Consider the following 18,342-nt stretch of genomic DNA (forward strand, 5'->3'; position numbering starts at 1 on the left):
TGCAGTGCCGACTTGCACTGCAGCTTGCAGCATTTCTTCCAAAAAGAAATTAAAGGGAAAGAAAGAAAGAAAAAGGCAAAATTGGACCAATAGATAGCCTTAGAGCTATCTCTAACAGGAAGCCTGCTATCTTGCAAGGACAGTTTTTCCCCTTCTCTTTTCTTGTCTTCTGGTTTCTAAATGATAAGTAACATCTGCTACACAAAAAACCCAGTATTAAAATTTTGCTCAGGTGTTTTGATCGAGTAATACAAATCAGATGCGCGGGCCTCGCCTCTACTTTCCCTTTTAGAGCTCAAGAGGAAGGTTTTGGCGAGGTAATCATGGGTTTTAGCTCCATATTACACTGTCATTCGGGCCGAGTTTATGGAATGACAGACCAGACTAGCTTGGGAGTCCGGTTTAGGGCGGGTAATTACAGTTTGAGCTGTTATCTTTCGGTTGGCTATTTCGTGATATTGTGGGGATATGATGATATCTTATATTAGACTTCAGAGATCTATATAGATTAAACACGTACTAATTACCTAGGTAAGTATCTAAAGTTTATAGTTATAGATATAGAACTGGTACTAATTCAATGAGCGTGTGTAGATGCTAATAATGAAAAGAACTAAACCCACACGCCTTGCCGAACCGTCGCTGTGCTAACTAACTAACCTAACTCGAATACAAAAGGAAAAAGAAGAGCAAAGATAACGCAATTTCCCGTTCCCAAACCCCTACAATATTTCTCAAAAGTATATATATGTATGTTGCGTGAATGTTTCTAAGGAGCCCTGCCGTACTGGTTCCTCAACCACGTCTTCAAAATGGCATCCAAAACATGTCCCTTAGCCCCCATAACCCACCTCATCTCAAAGAACAACAACGTCCCCACTCCAAACGCCGCCAACCATACCAACGGCATAACTCGGGCATACAATCGAATCAACCTCTTCTTGCCTTCCCAGGTATAACTCTTCCACGCTTGCAAAATAGTCTGTGGTCCCAACCTTTCAAACGGGATAATAGCTTCCTCCGTGGACGCATACACCGAAGCTTGAACTCTGTACAGGATGATCATCGATGGGATGAATAGGAATACATGACTGGCTAGGAAAACAGAGTAGATGGCAAGACATTGGAGCGGTGTCAGCATGCTTTGGTATGGGTTGTCGCCTTGTGGTGGTGGATCGTCGAATGCACGGGATGGAACGAAGGCTTTGACCATTAGATCTGGGAAAGCATAGGTTGCTTGGCCGGTGATTGCGACCAAAAGGGCGGCTGGGAGGGTGTGTAGGATGGATCGGAAGGGGAGACGGGAGAGACGACCGAACCAGGTTTCCTTGGTTGGTGGTGCGATTATGATGCTGAGTTCTTGTTAGTATGAAGTTTGTGGACTTGTGGAAAGGAGGACAACGTACTGTGTGTGAACCAGACTCAAAGGACTAACGGCCAACATTACAAAAACACCGGAGATGTACCTCCCGAAAGGGAAGGGGAACATGCTCAAGAAAATACCATTCACACAAGACGCAGCGATCGAGTATACGATATTCACGCTAAAACCCCTCCATGCAGACCAGAAGCCGGCTTCGTGTCGGAGGTACAAGATAGCCTTTCGGAACGAAGAAGTAATATATTTCCCATGAACATCAGGTGAGCCGCCAAGGTAGAGACCCGGGGCAATTTTAAGTGCCGTCGGGCTCTCCGCGTGTATTTCGGCGTCATCACGGTAGTGTGGTGGAGCACCGTCTTCGGGTTCTGAGTCGCCGTCGATAGGATCGTATGCTGGAGCTAGATCGTAGTCCGAAGGGAGGTCCTCGACGATAGTGAGAATCTTGACGACTTGGAATGTATAGTCGAACTAAATTATTATCAATAGTTTAGCAAGGCTGTGTAGATAGATAAATAGGGGTCAACCCTATTTTCAGAAGAGAAAAGAAGTACCAGAATAAACCCAGCAGCAGCGAAAATGAGGGTCACCATGAACAAGATGATGGCGAAGACGTTGATAGGTTCGGGCTGTTCGTTCCCGGGGTTGGATGAGGCCATGACGGCCGATGCGACGGCGTCGAACGCCCGCTTGCGGAGGTCCAGCATGACGCCGGTTTCAAAAGTCACAGATTATAAACAAGTATAGCTCTATGAACTGGTAGAATACTGTTGGTAGATGCCTTCTATCGTCGAGTAAATAGTGCTGGTCCAAAAGGGGGGGGGGTGTGATGTTGAAGATGGGTGGAGAGAATGGTAAGTAGCGAGCGATGGATGAGAGCGGATGTTCTAATATAAGTTAGGTAGGCACGTGGTAGGTTACGTGTTGGCTGATGCGTTCGGATGACCGCCGCCCGCCGGTTCTTAAAATGTGGCACTGAAAAGCGCCACTACGTCAGGCCTTCCCTGTCATGTTTGAGCTCAAGCTAAGAAGATACTTGTGCCGCCAATACTATCTGTGCGGCAACCAGAGGTACCGACTTTATTAATATCAATTGCTACAATTGATCTGAATACGAAGATGAGTCATGATATTCCTTGTTGAACTATATCAGGCACTGATTAGGGGGGTCGTGGTGCTTGAGTGCGGCACGGGTTAATGTTACAGGCAGAATTAAAGGGTTCTCAGTGAAAGACTCATACACACAACCATGCATAAGTGGACATATGCATCCTAACTTAGTGCGCATTCTAACTTAGAATTGCCGGAATTACTTAATCAGATTTCAGATCTAGGTTTAGAGGCCCAGTTCGAGTGGTAGCTCAATTCGTCTAGACCATTCTAATAAAGCTTTAAAGTAGCTGGAATGTCTTATACCGGTCATACCATACTAATTATATACCATCACTAAGTACTTATTTATATACATAGACTCGATATATTATTATTATTTCATGAATGCAAAAATTGCGAGAGAGAAAACTCATTTAAACTGCCCGGAAGCCACAGCCCCTCCTGTTGCTGCTAGTATCCTTCGTCGTCTGGTCACAATCCAGTATGCCACTAAACACCCTGCTGTGACCAGCGCTGCCCCACCGACTACAGCACCGACTATTGCACCTATATTGGGACCGCTGCTAGTCGATTGTGGAGGAGGAGGAGAGGAATTAGTTGGTGTGGAAGTGTTTGAAGATGAGGTAGTTGTAAAGCTTGTGGTTCTGCTTGTTCTTGAACTCGAAGTAGTTCTAGTCGATGGAAGGGTCGTCGGTTGGGGCAAACTTTCAGGCGGTATATATACAATAACCGCAAACCGCTCCGAGTAACTATAATTATCCGGATTATTATCGTACGATATTCTTACCACGTAGGTGTTTGAGGGTGGTAAATCTTCCGAGATATACCAGGTCATCAAGCCCGTATTTCCGATGTTTCTTGCGATGGTTATGACTTGTTCGGGTTGGTTGTTTGCATCGTCGTCGAGTAAGACGATGGTGACGTTGGCGCCGAAGGTGTTTGTCCAGATTATTTGTAATTGTCCACCCGCGGTGGATATAGTTTCGGCGTCGGGACTTAGGATGGCATTTGGTTTTATGGGGAATTGGGCTTCGGCGTGTTTGAGGAGGATGATGTAGAGGTTTAGGAGGGTGAAGAGGGGTTTGAGGTTCATTTTGGAAGTCTTCTTGATTCGTGAAGTCTGATCAAAAGATAATATAATATAAGAACACTAGCCCCTCATACACAGGGAGTAGATAAGATGGAGGAACTGAACTACATCGGAATGGGGTTTAATTTTAAAGGAGGATTTAAATTATCGTTTCTCCAGCTGAACTCTCAATTCACCCTTTTTTCCAATTCTTGAAGCGCCTTCGAACCTCGCGCGCGAGATCTTCGAGCCGCTAAGATGCATATGCATGCTTCATGCGCCTCCTCTTGGCGTTGTTGAGGGGTAAAGTTCAAACACTTGAATAGAAGCTGACTGGTGTCGAGGTGCGTGCACGTGCAATGGGTATATTAAGTATTAAATATAATATTTTATTTTTCTTTTATCTGCATTGTATTTAAAAGGATATTTCTAGTCGATAGAATCGAATAGCACGCTGGTCTCTGTATTATATTATATTCAGTAGCTTATATGCGATAAAGTCTTGGCGGTGCAGCTGTGTTTGTAGCATATTTTGTATATTTATTGAATATTAGGTAGTTTTGAAGTCTATTGCTATAGAATATAAGTATAGAATATAATATGTTATACTCTAATATACTATATACTAGAGCTCAAGGCAGGAATTTGTGGCTGATCGTGATGATTGCTGTCTTTATGCCATGCGAATGGTAAATCAAACAGTATCTCTTTTTTTTCACAAGATATTGATATGCTCGATTGACTGAGATTACACAAGTTAGACATCTAATCAAGTTATTAAAATATAAATATAAACGGCATAGATAAATATGGGTGTCTGAGAGTAAGTATAAATTAGACTGTCAAGGCCCTCTGTCAGATAACTTTCTGTCCAAAAACTACCTAACTACTCCCTCAAGTTTCTCCCACATACCCAGAGACATGGAGTACGATACTATCCTTTCTGTTACCGAGAAGTTGCCAAGGTGTCTCGGAATTAGGCCATTAAATATCTACTACTTTTACTACTACTGCTGATGCTGTTATTACTGCTTCTTCTACTCCCCCTGGCTTACCGAAAGAGAGGGTTTTAACCTGACGAACATCAGCTCGCGGGATCTCTCCTACTTCTCCTGCTATTGTATGTTCTATTCGGTAAGTTTTACAGTCTCGACGAGTTCTAGAGTACTTTTCATATTAATAAAGCCTATTTATATTAGAATATATATACTCCATATTTCAATCAAGATGCACTGTTTGGATCCGGATACCCACGGTATTCCGATACTCAGTTATCAGTTACAGCAGCAATGAAACTTCAAGGGTGAGAAGTAACTCATGGTCGGTATTATGGCCGAAACTAGGAAATTTTATTGTTGACAAAGGTGTCACCATCCGAGTCTTCGATGAGCGCCTGCTTAATTAATAGCTGGTATAAATATATCCACCATGGAAATCATCACCAGCTATATGTCAATACACTGCAATGGAATGCTTGAGAGTATATATCCAATGGATTGAAATACCCATTGGAAGGGTTAAAACGTACGTATTTCATAGTAATCCCCTTCAGAATATATATATTACTTGAAAGAGATACTATTTTACACAACTGAGCGACTGACCTTTTTATTTACGAAAATAGGAAAATCGATAAAGATTTGGGGGAGATACTTGGTGCTTGCATGCGAGGAAGAAATGAATATAGTCTTTTGTCACCGCAGACGAAGCCCTTTCTCGCTTCTAAGGGTGGTTATTTGGGGGGAAAGGGTAACACGGCATACTGTATCCCACCAGGGGTGGTAGACTCAGTAGATTGCTGCTAAAGTATGGACCCTGAGAGAGATTTAACACAGCATCTTGGTTATTATTGTGGATACAGACTCGTTCAACTTCCTTTTGAATATCTTTTCTTTGTCTTTCAATTTGGAAACCTGGTTTTTTCTCGTTTCGACGGTTTGGGCGTTGTATGGTTTAAAACCTTTAACATTTAGATATGACTTAACAATTAGAAGGATTCAGCCTTAAAATACGTGCATACTAGGTATTTAGGTAGATATTTTCTAAGAATATGAAGAGACTGGCTGCACGAACTTAATTTACGTATACAAGCGTATATGTTCTGGTTGAATCTTAAACTATGCTATCTTTTTAATAGTGTGATCACCGTAGTGCACAGTCTCTTATTTTACATACAAAAGCACGACCGGCGTCAATCACAACAGGTAAGTACAAGCTTAGATATCTTACCTTGGAAAGTAGTATAGTAACTGAAATCTAGGTTGGGATTTGATATTTGAATACCGAAAGCAGCGAATTGGGGACTTGGGATGTTTCTGTGTTGAGCGGTCGGAATACAACAAACAAGCCAGAAATCGCCCCGGTTCCGAAGACGGTCGACATTCGGAGCTGGCCGGCGATAAGATGAATTCGACCGAGGTATATCGATCCTCTTTCATGGTCTGTGGGATTTCCTGGTCTGGTATGATATGTCGGAACCCAGCACTTGCAGGAGAATTGCAGGTGAAAGTCGGAGCATCTCAGGTCAGGTGACTGTGATCCGTCTGTAGCCACCATTCAGGTGACAATAGCCGTTCTGCACCTCGTCTCGACGTGCTTCTCTCTCTTCTTTTCTACCCACACACCCTCTCCGGTCTAAACGGTACTTCTGTTTCTCTGGGATCGGATGTACCGTTACTTGTTATCCTTACCTTCAATCCCTACACTTCATATATTCACTTACCTATTCAGCTAGGACCCGGTGAATTGTCTCCACTGGTATGTATGCGGCGTGATGTGTACCTGCACGTCATAGGGCATATGCCTTCACCCTTCGGATACCCGCATAAAGATCCAGCTGTACCTTTTTTTTTTCTAGAAAGAAACTCCGTTTTTATCTTTTCTTATAATATAAGATTGAACAGGGATTTGTAACGGTACACCGCAGATGTCAATTCCCATGTTTTTTTCTTTCTTTTCTTTTGTTTTCTTTTCTTTCTTTCTCACCAAGACACACACATGCAAACACCCTTGTAGGAAATCGGTCCCCACTTCTTCTGATTCGATTTCTCGACTAGTGTCGACACACACACAAAAGATGGTTTACTGACTAGTTGGGATTCTGGATTTTTGAGAATTTCGGGAGGGGGAACCTGAGAGTCACGGTACCAGAAGTGTATGCGCGATTTGCATATCCCTTTTTTCCCCTTCTCTCTGGTGGGTGTGTGGATCGCTTCCACCTTCCCAGACGTATACATACATACTAAGTAAGTAGTCAGTGAGGTGCTAAGGTATCAAGTATATGAGATTCATCGTTCGACCGGGGATAATCCCCGATCCTTTCTTCCTCTCCCCATATCATAGAGAATTGGAATCGTTTTTCAAGGATTGGAAGAGCTGCAAGTAATATATACGTGGTAGCACATGTACGAACCATGTTAATTGACCTGGCCTGGGTTCTGGGGGGAGGGGTTTTTTAGTCTCGTGGTATGACGAGGGGGAGAGGTTTGTACCACTCTCATGGGACGATGGGAATTGGAATGGGCTGATGCTGACGACTTTCCTTCTTTTTTCTCTTTCGATCGGTCAACGGGACCTTGCCTGGTTTGAATCTTTGGAACTGGGAATTCTTTTTCTGGATAGTGGAATATAATATAATAGATCTGATCAAAATCGCGGGTTTTCGAAGATGCGAAGTAGATAGTTGGGTACTTAAGTACTTAGGTAGTCGTGAAGTATAAGTGGAGATGATATGATATGATGTAGAAGTGAGTAAGAATGCATTGGATCAAATTGAATTAACCAACCACAGCGACAGCCAAAGCTGCACCGTTTGAAGCCGTGAGTACTTAAGTAAGTTATAGTAAGTTATACTCGGGGAACCTCGCCATCTATCGTCATTGGCCCATAAAACCTCTTCCATGATCCAACTGCTCGAGTAGTTTTGCTGGTTTGGTTTCTTTTCTTTCTTTTCTTTCTTTTCTTTCTTTCTTTGAATCGTATCGACATCCCGTAATGGTTGGCTCCCACCATCATTGCACACTTCCGATGGCTAGCTGCGAGCGGAGACTGGCGGAAGATACTTTTTTTTCTCTTTCTTTCTTTCTCTTTGTTTCTATCCATTGGAGATAATCGATGGAGGGAGTAGGAGGAGAGGGTATCTTGCCCTCCTGCTCATTCTCACACCCCCCTTCTTCGATTGTATGATGAGGGAAGAGGGTGTTCAGGTCCTGGTCTGCTCGGGTATAAATAGGGCAGCTGGAGGCCCCCCTTCGAAGAGGAGATGACTTCTTTCTTTCTTTCCTCCTCCTCTTCTTTCACTCTCAGTATTATTATCATCTTGAAGTAAGAAATATATATTTTCTATCAGTTTTACCTTTTTTTTGTTCGCTCTCTCGCGATCATCTTGAACGTGGCTTGTAGTACATACATTACTTACTTGCTTAGCTCGTTTGCCATTTCCTCGTGTCGACAAACCTTCGCCTCATCACACTTCTGTTCTTTCTGACCTCAACCTCAACATCAACATCAACATCAACTTCCCGGTTACAGTACAGTACAGAACAGCAGATCTGGCAGACGTGTCTGGACTCTCCCACCCATCATCATCATCACCGCCGTCACAGTCTCATAGCCGCTAAATCCAGCCATACCCACCAATTGCCTGTATAAGATACACAGAGTGCTTGTGACACCGAAGCTGTCAAAAGAACCAGAACAATCACCCATCTCTCTCTCCAAATCCTCGCCTAAGCCTGTCCCCGGTCAGAACTAGGTACCTTCTCAGGTAGTTAAAAAAAAAAACTTGGACAGTTTCGACAACGCAGCGCTGCTCGATTCGCTGTATCACCGACTTGACTATCCGCTAAGCTAAGCAAACTTTGCCAGCTCGAAAGATATAACAAATCATACCGGATCATACCATACATACATATTACATATACATACATCTATTAACAAGATATTGTCTTATAAGTTGTTTTTTTTTTAACGAGAACAACTGTTCGCCACCCGTGAAAAACTGGCTTGGCGTATTTCTTCAAAGGCCGAACAGCACATCAAAGACAAAGAGAAGAAAAGCCGAAAAAGAACGGGTTTTAAATCGTACTTTTTTTGGGGGCTCTCTGAAAGTCAATTGATTGGTCGTTGACTTTTTTTGACATTCCTGCGGCATTTCCCGTTTGAAATCGCCCGGATTCCCCAATAAAAATTAGTTTTTTTTATTATTTTATTTTATATTGTTATTTTATATTATTTTTATATCGCCAACTTCACTCTCTCTTTTCCTTCCCAAATACCATCTGCAATGACAGACACCTACTCCCTCCCCCTCCCAATGTCGTCACGAAAACCTCTCCACCCTTCCGTCTCCTCTTCCTACGAATACGCCTACTCGACTCCTCCATCCTCGTCGTCACAAGGTGTGGTCCCGATCCCACGTGCAGCACATGATGCTCGGAGAACACCGTCATACGCTACATCCAGTTCGATATCCAGTAGTTCCTACGCTGGCAGTGCGGCCGATGAGTTTGAAGATGGGAGTATGGAGACCAATGATCTGGTTAGCGTGTTGACGGATAGATTGGTTGCGGCGTTTGATCCGATTCCTTTGGATAGGAGTTTGGTCGTGCAGGCGCAGACGTGAGTTTCTCCCCCCCTTTTTTTAAATCTACATTTTATCGTTATTATCATACGACTACACTTTTTTTCTTTTTTGGGGGGGTTTGTAGATGTGGACTTTTTGGGGTTGTGGGGGATTAGGCTAATTATTGAAATTTATAACTCTACAGATCGGGCATGTTAAACGCGAAAACACGGGAATTGATGGAACTCCAGGCGATGGCGCAGAAGAGGCTTGCTGAAACAAGAGCGAATTTCTTAGATGGGATGAAGGTCGCAAAGAAGGTTAAAGGTGATTTGGAGTGGTTACAGAAGAAGACTGAGTATGTCTCTTTTCTCTCTCTTTCTTTCTTTTTGGAAATGTAGAAACACTAATTGAATGTGTTATGTGTGTATAGTGCGCTTAAAGCGAAAGCTGAACAGCGGTATCCGGTGGAATATAACATGGCTAGGGAGAGATACCCTGGACCTGCGGATTATGAGTATTAGTTTACTCAAACCTCTATTCTTGGACGATGCGTGCCCCCGGCTTTAACGGTACGACTTGGATACGGACTGTCGGTATATACGATTTCCTCCACCTCATCCTTCTCACTTTCATCGACTCCTTCAGCAGCGGTTTTCTTTCTTTTCTTTCTTTCTCTCTCTCTTAAACTCGCGGATCGCTCGACTTTTTTTATTTTATATCTTGGTGTCGCATTCTCAGCGGTTGCAATTTAACGACCCGTTTACGAATAAAAGAACGCATTTTTTTATACTGACAAGCAATTGGACATTTTTTCTGTTTGGGATGCGGGAGTTTTCGTTGACACTTTTTCATCCTTTGGGTTCGCCTTTTTTAATCAACAATTGCGATTTTTTGGTGTTTGCAAGTCATTCTACTCCTGCTTCTTTTTTTTCTTTTTGAAGGGAATGTTTAAATGGAGGGGTACGATATGATATTTTGGAATATTTTTTTGTCTTTTTTTGCGGGTACGCTTTTGAATGGATGGATGGATGGATGGTTTTAAGAAGGGGGGGTTTATGGTGTACACACTTTTTTTTTTATTTGTATTTTTTGTTATATTATTTAATAATATCACATATACTTACTTACTTTTACTTATATTTGGACTTTGGGATGGTTTTGAAGGGGATGTGGATGTGGGTGTGGGTGTGGGTGTGTTGATGGGGAGGTTGGAATAAGCTTCTTTAGCTTCTTTAGCTAGAAGAACGATTGGTATATACTTAGTAGTTAAAGGTAGTATGATAAATTTAGAATCAAGCGCTAGTGGCAAAGAGGAGGAGTCGGGTGTTAAGACTGTTCTCTGTTCCGTTCTAGAGGTGGTAGTTTAGTTTTTATGTCCGTTGATCGGATCGGATCTGATCTAGCGGGGGGGGGCTTGGAGGGATATAAACTAAGGTATGGATGATCGATTTGACCAGTAAGATTTGAGGATTTGTAGGATGTGAAGTGCACGTGAGGGTGGGGTTTACTTATATTTTCTTGTTTGAGATTGTTAGGAGGGAGTGGTGGTGGGGAATTGTATCGTATCATGTGATTTGGTGGGGGGGTTGAGGGGTTGGGTGAGTGGGTTTATATTGGGATTGTAGGGGAGGTTACAGTTTGATTATATTAGATTAGATACTGGATGGGGTTTGTTGGATTTGTATGTTATGTATAGGACTTTTTGGGAGTACGAATTGAGGTGGAGGGTTACACGGGTGTAAGTTAGTATTACTTGGGGATGAATGTATTAGAGGTTTGATTATCTTTTGAACTAGACTAACTACCTAAGTACTTAATTGCTAGTAGGTATTGGTTATGATATCTGTTTTGGGTGGTTGGAGGTGTGGGTTAACTACTATTTACTTCTGAGTAGTAGTGTTAACCCTTGTATATTGGAGTTTTTACCGTTTCGATGACGGGGGTGTCTTTTAGTCTTTATGCCTGTGGGGGTTAAAGACTTGGTATATATAACATCTCCTTCTCCTTGGAAATAAAGGAATGGGATGATGAAAATGGGTATCGTATACATAGATCTGGGAGTTTTAGATGATAAAAAACTTCCGAATAATCATACCTGGTTTATTTACTCCAAAGGTGTGCGTGCGTGTGGCAGTGATGTTAGTTTCTGGGTTGAATATTAATATAATATTCAGTTTTGTAAGGATATTTTAAATCCAAACGGTTTGTAAAAACTCTTTTTATTGAGTTTTTTTTCCCCCCTGATGATAATATAATCTCTCTTGTAGAGGGAGGAATTGGATTTGTGTTTTTCTTCTTTCTTTCTGGTGGAAGATTTTTCTTTTCTATCAATCGTCTCCTAGGTCGATTTCGTCTGCATTCCAGCCACCGCCGTCGGCGGCTTTATCTTCTGGTTTGTCGTACCAAGTACTTTTGTCTTCTATATTGGTACTGGTGGCGGCGGCGGTTTGTCCCATCCAGACGTCGTTGGGTGTTGTTGTTGTTGTTATGGCTGTCTTACTTTGTTGATGTGATTGTGGTTGTGATTGTGGTTGTGATTGTGATTGTGATTGTTTATTCTGGGTTAAGGGAGCCCAGGGATCTTCGTTCATAGAAGGTTTGTAGAGTCCCTCGCCGAATTCTTTGGAACGGTAGGAGGGGGTTGATGATGAGGTTGTGAAGTCTTGTCTTTGTTGGTGATTGTGATTATCGTGGGATTGACGGTGGGGGTATGGATGGTGGTGTCGACCACCGCGGCCGCCACGTTGGAATTGTGGATTTGTATGGAAGTTACGACGGTGGGGACCTCCTTGTCCTTGATGACCTTGATGTCCTTGATGACCTTGACCTCCTCCTCCTCCTCTTCCTCCTCTGTTATTGAAGTTTCTGCCACCTCGACCACGGTAGTTTTGGTTGTTGTTGTTATTGTTATTATGGTGTTGATTGTGGGGGGATTGATTGCCTTGTTGGAAGGGTGGTCGGGGGGGTAGTGATGTTGATGATGATGGGAAGGGCGTGGGATTGGCGTGGATTGGAGCTGTTTGGTGGTGTTTTGGGGTTTTGCCGAAGGATGTAAAGCCCATTGAGGAGAGGTCTTCTGAGGGATCGGACATTTTGGAGATCGTAAGTCGGAGGAGGGAGGTGGTGATGGTGGTGATTGTGGGTGGGAGGCGGGAGGTTAGCATGGAGGAATGTGAATGGTGGTTGTGGATGGAGGGATGGGATGGCGACGGGATGGCGTTGGTGTTGGTGGGTGGTGTGGGTTGTCACGTGAGTGGGATTCTATGCCGCATAAAATCTTGACTGCATCACCGCACGGCTGTTGTATTCAATTCAATTCAATTCATACAGTGAACGGTACTAGAACAGAACTATTCAAAGTACAAGCGGGTTAAAAGAAAAGGGGGATAAAAATGAAATAAACATTTTTTATTATCTGTTAGAAGGTCTATTTATGCCATTCAAAATCATCTGAGACAAAACCAAAAAAAATTCACCCACTGCAAGACTCGAACTTGCAGCCTCCTGATGACTCAAGTATCTCTTGAGAGAGAGAAACGTAGAAGTCAGGTGCGCTAACCATTGCGCCAAGTGGGCGAGGTTGTTGGAATTTTCGACAAGGGTTTGGGTCTGCCGGTGGGTAACTTATTTGGACGATGGAGAGGATTTTGTTGGAAATTGTATTAGTTACTTACTTGTATATATTCTGCTATTAGGAGTCGAGGAACTAAAATATGCAATGACATGTTGTGCAAGAAATATATTAATAAAATAAGAAATTGAGATCAGAAAGGGTAATCGAATGAAGAGGGTCTTTTTCTGATAATACTTGTATTAATATTAGCTAGAATCGCCTGTGGGAGGAGGTCTGGGAAGTTGAGTATCCCCATCCATCAAGAATTAATTGGGTAGGTATAGACGGATAATTTGATAACAGAATAGTAATAGATGTTTATATTTATATTCGATCGTTTGCTGGTTATTTTGGCCAATTTAACGTTCGTATTTCGGCAAACTTAAAGACCTCTGAGCTAATATTTTGACACATTCCCTTCTCCACTCAACTATGGATGCAAAAGTACCGATTCTGAGTGCCAATGAACCCGTCGTTGGGTCGGAGGACTTAGCTTGCCGAACTCAGAACGAGGAGAATGATAACCTACAAGGTAAAATACCATTTTGATGGACTCCCTTTCTAAATAACTATGGTCACTCGATTAATTCTAACGAAAAGAACAGAGGGTCAGATATTGTGTGATTGCAGTGGATATGTCTGCAAATCGATAGACCAGGGCTCCTGGAAACTGGCTGATCGGAGTAGAAAAGCCTTTAATCGGGATCGACCGAAACGTATGATATCAGCGCCTTCCCCATATGCAGATGACTTGAATATAGTTGAGCGTCGAGACGGGCCCACACTTCGTGATTTTGATGAATATAAATTAACCGAGTTGACCATTATAGTTTTCTATCCTATTCCCATTGAAAAATGCTTCTATTTCAACAATTCGGCGGCAACCATCGAAGTACCCGAGTCCCTCGAAAAAATCCTATCGTTTGAGAACTTCGGGAAACCAATTCGTCAGAAATATGGTATATTCAGAGTTGTAAGATGTTGTTGGTCCTTCAGAGCTCAAGATAGTCCGCTAGCATCGATCTATCGTAGGTACGAATTTCTTGTCGCAGATGTCTGGAAGGAAATTTCCTATGAGGCGGATTATCTTTGGTATAGCCTCTTTCCCGTGGAAAGAATCCCCGAGCCATCGGATATTCTGGATGTAAAGACGTATGCGTGCATTGCTTCTCTTGTGCAGACGCTGGTTAAGGCGTATAATTATAAGATAAATCTGGGGATTCCGAGGTATAAACCTAAGGGTATGACGACGAGGCAGTGTTCGGAGCTGCCGAGGGTTTTGGAAAAGGCGCCGGCGTGGGCTGTTTCTTACCCACCGCTTTCAGATACGGATGCGGAGGGTCTACGTACTATCATTTCGAAAAGGAGAGAGAACGGTGGGGAAGTTGAGGAGGAGGAGAAGGAGGAGGATAGCGATTGTGAGCAGGAAGATGGTCCGTGCATGTATTTTATAAATCGAGGTCTACCCAAGTTTCCTAATACTGGGTGCCTCTGGACGATTTAGTTTCCGAACTACAGTTTATCTATCACATCTACGAATACTGGTAGGATGCATATAGTCCCTTAGAACTAGTACCGTATTAGTATTAGTTTGCATCCTATTAATTAAGTAGGTATTTAGTAGTTGGAACTATCAGAGCCGGCACAAGACGAAGGGATACCAAAATACTCAAGTGGGTACCCGCTGCTTAAATTACTATCCGGTACCTATCTTTAGTGCGAGTCAAGTACAAGTGACGGGGGTCACAGCTAGCATGGCAGCTGTTGCAGAGCAAGCCGCCTGTCGCCAAGAAACGCCAAGAGAACCGACCAGACCTTTGAAGATCTTTGGAACGACGCCGCACAAACTACTGCTCGGCTTTCATCAACCGCAATCTCGCGCCTCATCAGAAGGCAAGCTTTCAACAACTAAATTTTTTATTAATATCGACAAAATTTTCGGCTGCAAGCCTTGATTCCCATTTAAATTCCGACTTCTCCATCAAAGCATGCTGCCTGCCATCCGACGACGACCAATCTTAAATCCGAAAACCAAATCCCATCGTTGAAAACTAACTTGAGACAAGTTACTGCCAAGGGAGGGAAAAAAAGAATACTAACTAGCGACAGTTAAGAGAAAAGGTCAAAAGATGCTTCTCAAAAATATTGATCTCAATTTTTACCCTTCCATCCCTCAAAACTACAAAGCTTCGCAGGATGGACAACTATGCATCCCCGCGGGACCAATTACTTACATTTTGACCAATTCGGTTCTAAACCCGGGTCTCGTCTCGAACCCTCCGGTTCCATCGAAGTTTAAACCGGGAGATGAGAATAAAATTGATTATAGAAGCTCTGAGAATCGAGCCGATTGGAAGGGGTATGGTGATGGTAACGATGGAGGAGACGGTAGCGAGTATGAAGAAAGCGAGGAGGATGGTGAAGAGGAGGGGGAGCAGGAAGGGGAGGAAGAGAAGGAGGGAGATGTGGAAGAAGACAAAGCTCGGCCGGAGTTTCAGTTTCATTGGCAGAAGCTAGAGATTCTACAGGATGAAGAGGTGGGAGATGTGATGAAGGGAGGCGGTGAGATTCTTCTAGACTCAACGGGATTGGAGCGGATGCTGATGGTATTCGGGTAGTGAGCTTTCAATTAGACCAGACGTTCAAAGAAGGGTTTGCGAGACAGATGGAGTGGTCTCCGGTTGGGGCTGGAACTCACCGAAGGTATGTATCCTTACAGCTAGGTTGCTGGGCTGGGCTAAGATGGTTCTAGGTGCTCACTGTCTATCCTGACTTCTTCTCGACAAGTCTTGATTTATCAACCTACCACTGTTATCGGACGTGGTTTGAAGCTTCAGATGAAGCTTTTGGATCGATTGATCGATCAAGATGTTCCTGGAGATGAAGTCGTAGAGATCACATGGGACAAACTTCCGAGAGGTTTGGGAGCCGTGAACCTTCAATAGTAATTAAACACTAACCGAAAGGTAGAGATCTGCTGGTCACAGCCATGTACATTCCAAACTATGCGATGGGGAATCCCTATCTTTACTATGGTCGATGAGAACAATGAACTCACGTTCGTTAAGATCATTGACCAGGATGTAGAGCTTCTTCTGAAAACTACCCCCAAAATACCGGAAGGCTCGAGAATTGTCAAAATGTGCTGGTCGCCGTGGGTTATAATGAGCTCCGACGAAGGTTAGTTGATCCTTAATTTCTTGCAGATATTCACTGTATCTTAATGTTTTTTAGGCATTGCATTCTTCAGCTTTATTACCACGGATGGAGTTTGGGTCCTGAGGATGGTCCTTTCCAGGGTTGGCGGGAAGCTGGTACTCTCCGCTGGAGATGAGCCACCGCACCTTACCCCAGGGGCAATGGCGGGTTACGAACCCCATGCTTTGCTGTGGTACGAACGTGTATACAACATTCCAAACCGGGCCCCTGAAACTCTTCTAGCTGCGATTCAGCGTGATGGCGTCGAGCTCTTTGGCATTACCTTAGATATCGGTAAACGCTTCTGTCTTCAACGCCTTTATAAAGTGTTCATGGATCTGCCTGCTTGCCTCGCTGGTTACACTTTTTCTGACCCTATTTGGATGGATTACCTCGACCTCAATATCTGCTCGACAAATGGCGCGCTCTCGATAGTTAGAATCGACCTTTCCAACCTTAACAAATCCATCCTCCTCAAGGCTGTCATACCGAATTTTTATGGTCGCACTTTAATACAGAATAATTGTGAATTCCCTCAGCCGAACACCAAACCCGACTTCATCGACATTCTCGATGAAAAAAGAGCCTCCTTCATCGAGGACTGGAAAATCATGCAAGCATCGTGTCAAGTCTATGGCATAGCATACTGTCCACTAGGTGGGATTCTGTCCGTTTGCTACCGTTTAAAGCCTGAAGGTGTCCTCGAGTATCCCATCAAGGAGAGGGAACGATGCACACTCTCTTGGCAATTCTGTAGAGACTGGTCGGAGATGTTTGATCCTGCTCAGGCAGCTGGGTCAGCCAAGTACTTCACACTCAACGGAGTTCCTGGAGAAGCGTTTGTAAGTGACATTCGTTTCTTGGTGGACCCCGAGGATGCAGAGGATTCCTTCAACAGGATGGAGGAGATCCTTTCGGACGGGATGAACGAATCCCGGAGGCTCCCGCCTCCTCTTGCACAGGAAGCAGAATTCTACCTGTTTCAAGATATTAAGCCAGCAGATCTGATCGATCATATCTCCACCTATCTCTTCAACACCAAGGAAGCAGTTTTAAACCGGGCTAGGAACTTGGTTGGCCTTCTGAGAGCTAATAAGATTGCTCCGAAGAAGCCTGGAGTGTTGAGTGCGCAAACGGGGACTACGAAGTTGGTATTAAGCGCCGTTCTTGAGATTCCTGTCTTAAAGGGGTCGCAATTGCGAACTCGAAAATCGCGACTGATTAGGTGGTTAACCGCATGCTTGGGGATCCTGGCTTTCTATCGCGATGAGAGAGTTTTTAAACTCTCGATCCAAACGCTGAAAGATTTGGAATATCGTTTCGCGCTTGATATTGAAATTGAGAAGAAGCTTATTGCTGAGAGGAAGGAGGTTCTTGCAAACCCTGGGAATTTGGATTTGTTGGTCACGATGACGAAGAAGATTGTAAGAGTAGGTGCGATGGAAAAATGTAATGTTTGCCTTGCGCCTGTTCCGTTGGATGATTTGATGAACGGGAGGTGTGGAAATGGGCATTTGTTCAGTATGTGCTCTCCTTCAATTTCTTTTCCCTTACGCTACAGGCAACCTGGGATATATGCTAATATGAATATAGAACGCTGCGCTCTCACATTTTTGCTCATTACGGATCCGAATCCACGAGTATGTGGGATCTGTAGTCGTGAGTATATTTCAAGAAGAATGGTAGATGAAGACGAAGACGAAAAGGCAATGACGGCGACTGATCAACGTGGAGGGAAATTGATTCATGATAATGTTCGAGAACCGACGTTGTTTAGAATTTTATTTGAGGCTGTGGATACTTGTGTGTTTTGTGGGGGGAGCTTTTATGATAAAGAGGAGTTTAGAAAGGGAGGGGAGCAGTAGATGAGGAGGGGGGGTTGACTTCTTGTTTGCATAGATTTTTATTAATACTTTAAGTACTCTAGATGGATGGGTGGTGGGGGGTTAGTGTTGCTTGCGTATCTATCAGGCGTTTAGGTGTAGATAATCAATTACTTAAATAGGTAATAGGAGATGGTTGCACGAGGATCAGTCAATCAATTATGGCGTGAAATTAAATTATATTTGTATTGTCGAGATATCGATGTTGCGGTAGGCTAGTTAGGCGGTTGCTAGGCCCGAGGGTGGGTATAAAGGTATCTTGTTGCGGTTTATTTTCTAGCACACTCCACTTAGTCTTCTACACTTCACTGCATGGTCACCGTTTTATCTATCTCTTAACTCGTATCCTATCTTACCCGTAACTTACAATCTAGGTTACATTCTAGTGCGGTTTATGTGGAGGTACTTGATACCTTCACGCTTATTCTATACTTTCTATACCTTGACTGCGTGCAGTCTTTCTGTCTATCTACCTGGATATCTATTTCGGTACATGCTGGAGTCACGTGTTTGGTAGGAGGA

At 43.4% G+C, this 18,342-nt stretch overlaps 6 protein-coding genes across 6 annotated transcripts; 3 read left to right on the forward strand and 3 right to left on the reverse strand.

Moving 5' to 3' along the window:
- Positions 1-769: 769 nt before the first annotated feature.
- AOL_s00117g46 (uncharacterized protein) lies at positions 770-2,085 on the reverse strand (the record flags this gene model as incomplete). Its single annotated transcript, XM_011127209.1, has 3 exons — positions 770-1,352; positions 1,407-1,849; positions 1,933-2,085. 3 exons carry the CDS (start codon positions 2,083-2,085, stop codon positions 770-772), a joined length of 1,179 nt encoding a protein of 392 aa, XP_011125511.1.
- An 815-nt stretch (positions 2,086-2,900) lies between these two features.
- Positions 2,901-3,584, reverse strand: AOL_s00117g47 (uncharacterized protein; the record flags this gene model as incomplete). The annotated part of the gene is made up of 1 exon (XM_011127210.1): positions 2,901-3,584. One exon carries the CDS (start codon positions 3,582-3,584, stop codon positions 2,901-2,903), a length of 684 nt encoding a protein of 227 aa, XP_011125512.1.
- A 5,260-nt stretch (positions 3,585-8,844) lies between these two features.
- AOL_s00117g48 (uncharacterized protein) lies at positions 8,845-9,647 on the forward strand (the record flags this gene model as incomplete). Its single annotated transcript, XM_011127211.1, has 3 exons — positions 8,845-9,179; positions 9,329-9,481; positions 9,557-9,647. 3 exons carry the CDS (start codon positions 8,845-8,847, stop codon positions 9,645-9,647), a joined length of 579 nt encoding a protein of 192 aa, XP_011125513.1.
- Positions 9,648-11,453: 1,806 nt separating this feature from the next.
- Positions 11,454-12,218, reverse strand: AOL_s00117g49 (uncharacterized protein; the record flags this gene model as incomplete). The annotated part of the gene is made up of 1 exon (XM_011127212.1): positions 11,454-12,218. The coding sequence occupies one exon, from the start codon at positions 12,216-12,218 to the stop codon at positions 11,454-11,456; it is 765 nt and encodes a 254-aa protein (XP_011125514.1).
- A 953-nt stretch (positions 12,219-13,171) lies between these two features.
- On the forward strand, positions 13,172-14,287 carry AOL_s00117g50 (uncharacterized protein; the record flags this gene model as incomplete). The annotated part of the gene is made up of 3 exons (XM_011127213.1): positions 13,172-13,271; positions 13,345-14,172; positions 14,244-14,287. 3 exons carry the CDS (start codon positions 13,172-13,174, stop codon positions 14,285-14,287), a joined length of 972 nt encoding a protein of 323 aa, XP_011125515.1.
- Positions 14,288-14,868: 581 nt separating this feature from the next.
- Positions 14,869-17,802, forward strand: AOL_s00117g51 (uncharacterized protein; the record flags this gene model as incomplete). Its single annotated transcript, XM_011127214.1, has 6 exons — positions 14,869-15,301; positions 15,358-15,442; positions 15,492-15,658; positions 15,710-15,919; positions 15,974-17,458; positions 17,531-17,802. 6 exons carry the CDS (start codon positions 14,869-14,871, stop codon positions 17,800-17,802), a joined length of 2,652 nt encoding a protein of 883 aa, XP_011125516.1.
- Between the last annotated feature and the right edge of the window lie 540 nt (positions 17,803-18,342).

The sequence above is a fragment of the Orbilia oligospora genome (genome assembly GCF_000225545.1).
Source record: "Orbilia oligospora ATCC 24927 unplaced genomic scaffold scaffold00117, whole genome shotgun sequence".
In the NCBI taxonomy this organism is placed as follows: Eukaryota; Fungi; Ascomycota; class Orbiliomycetes; order Orbiliales; family Orbiliaceae; genus Orbilia; species Orbilia oligospora.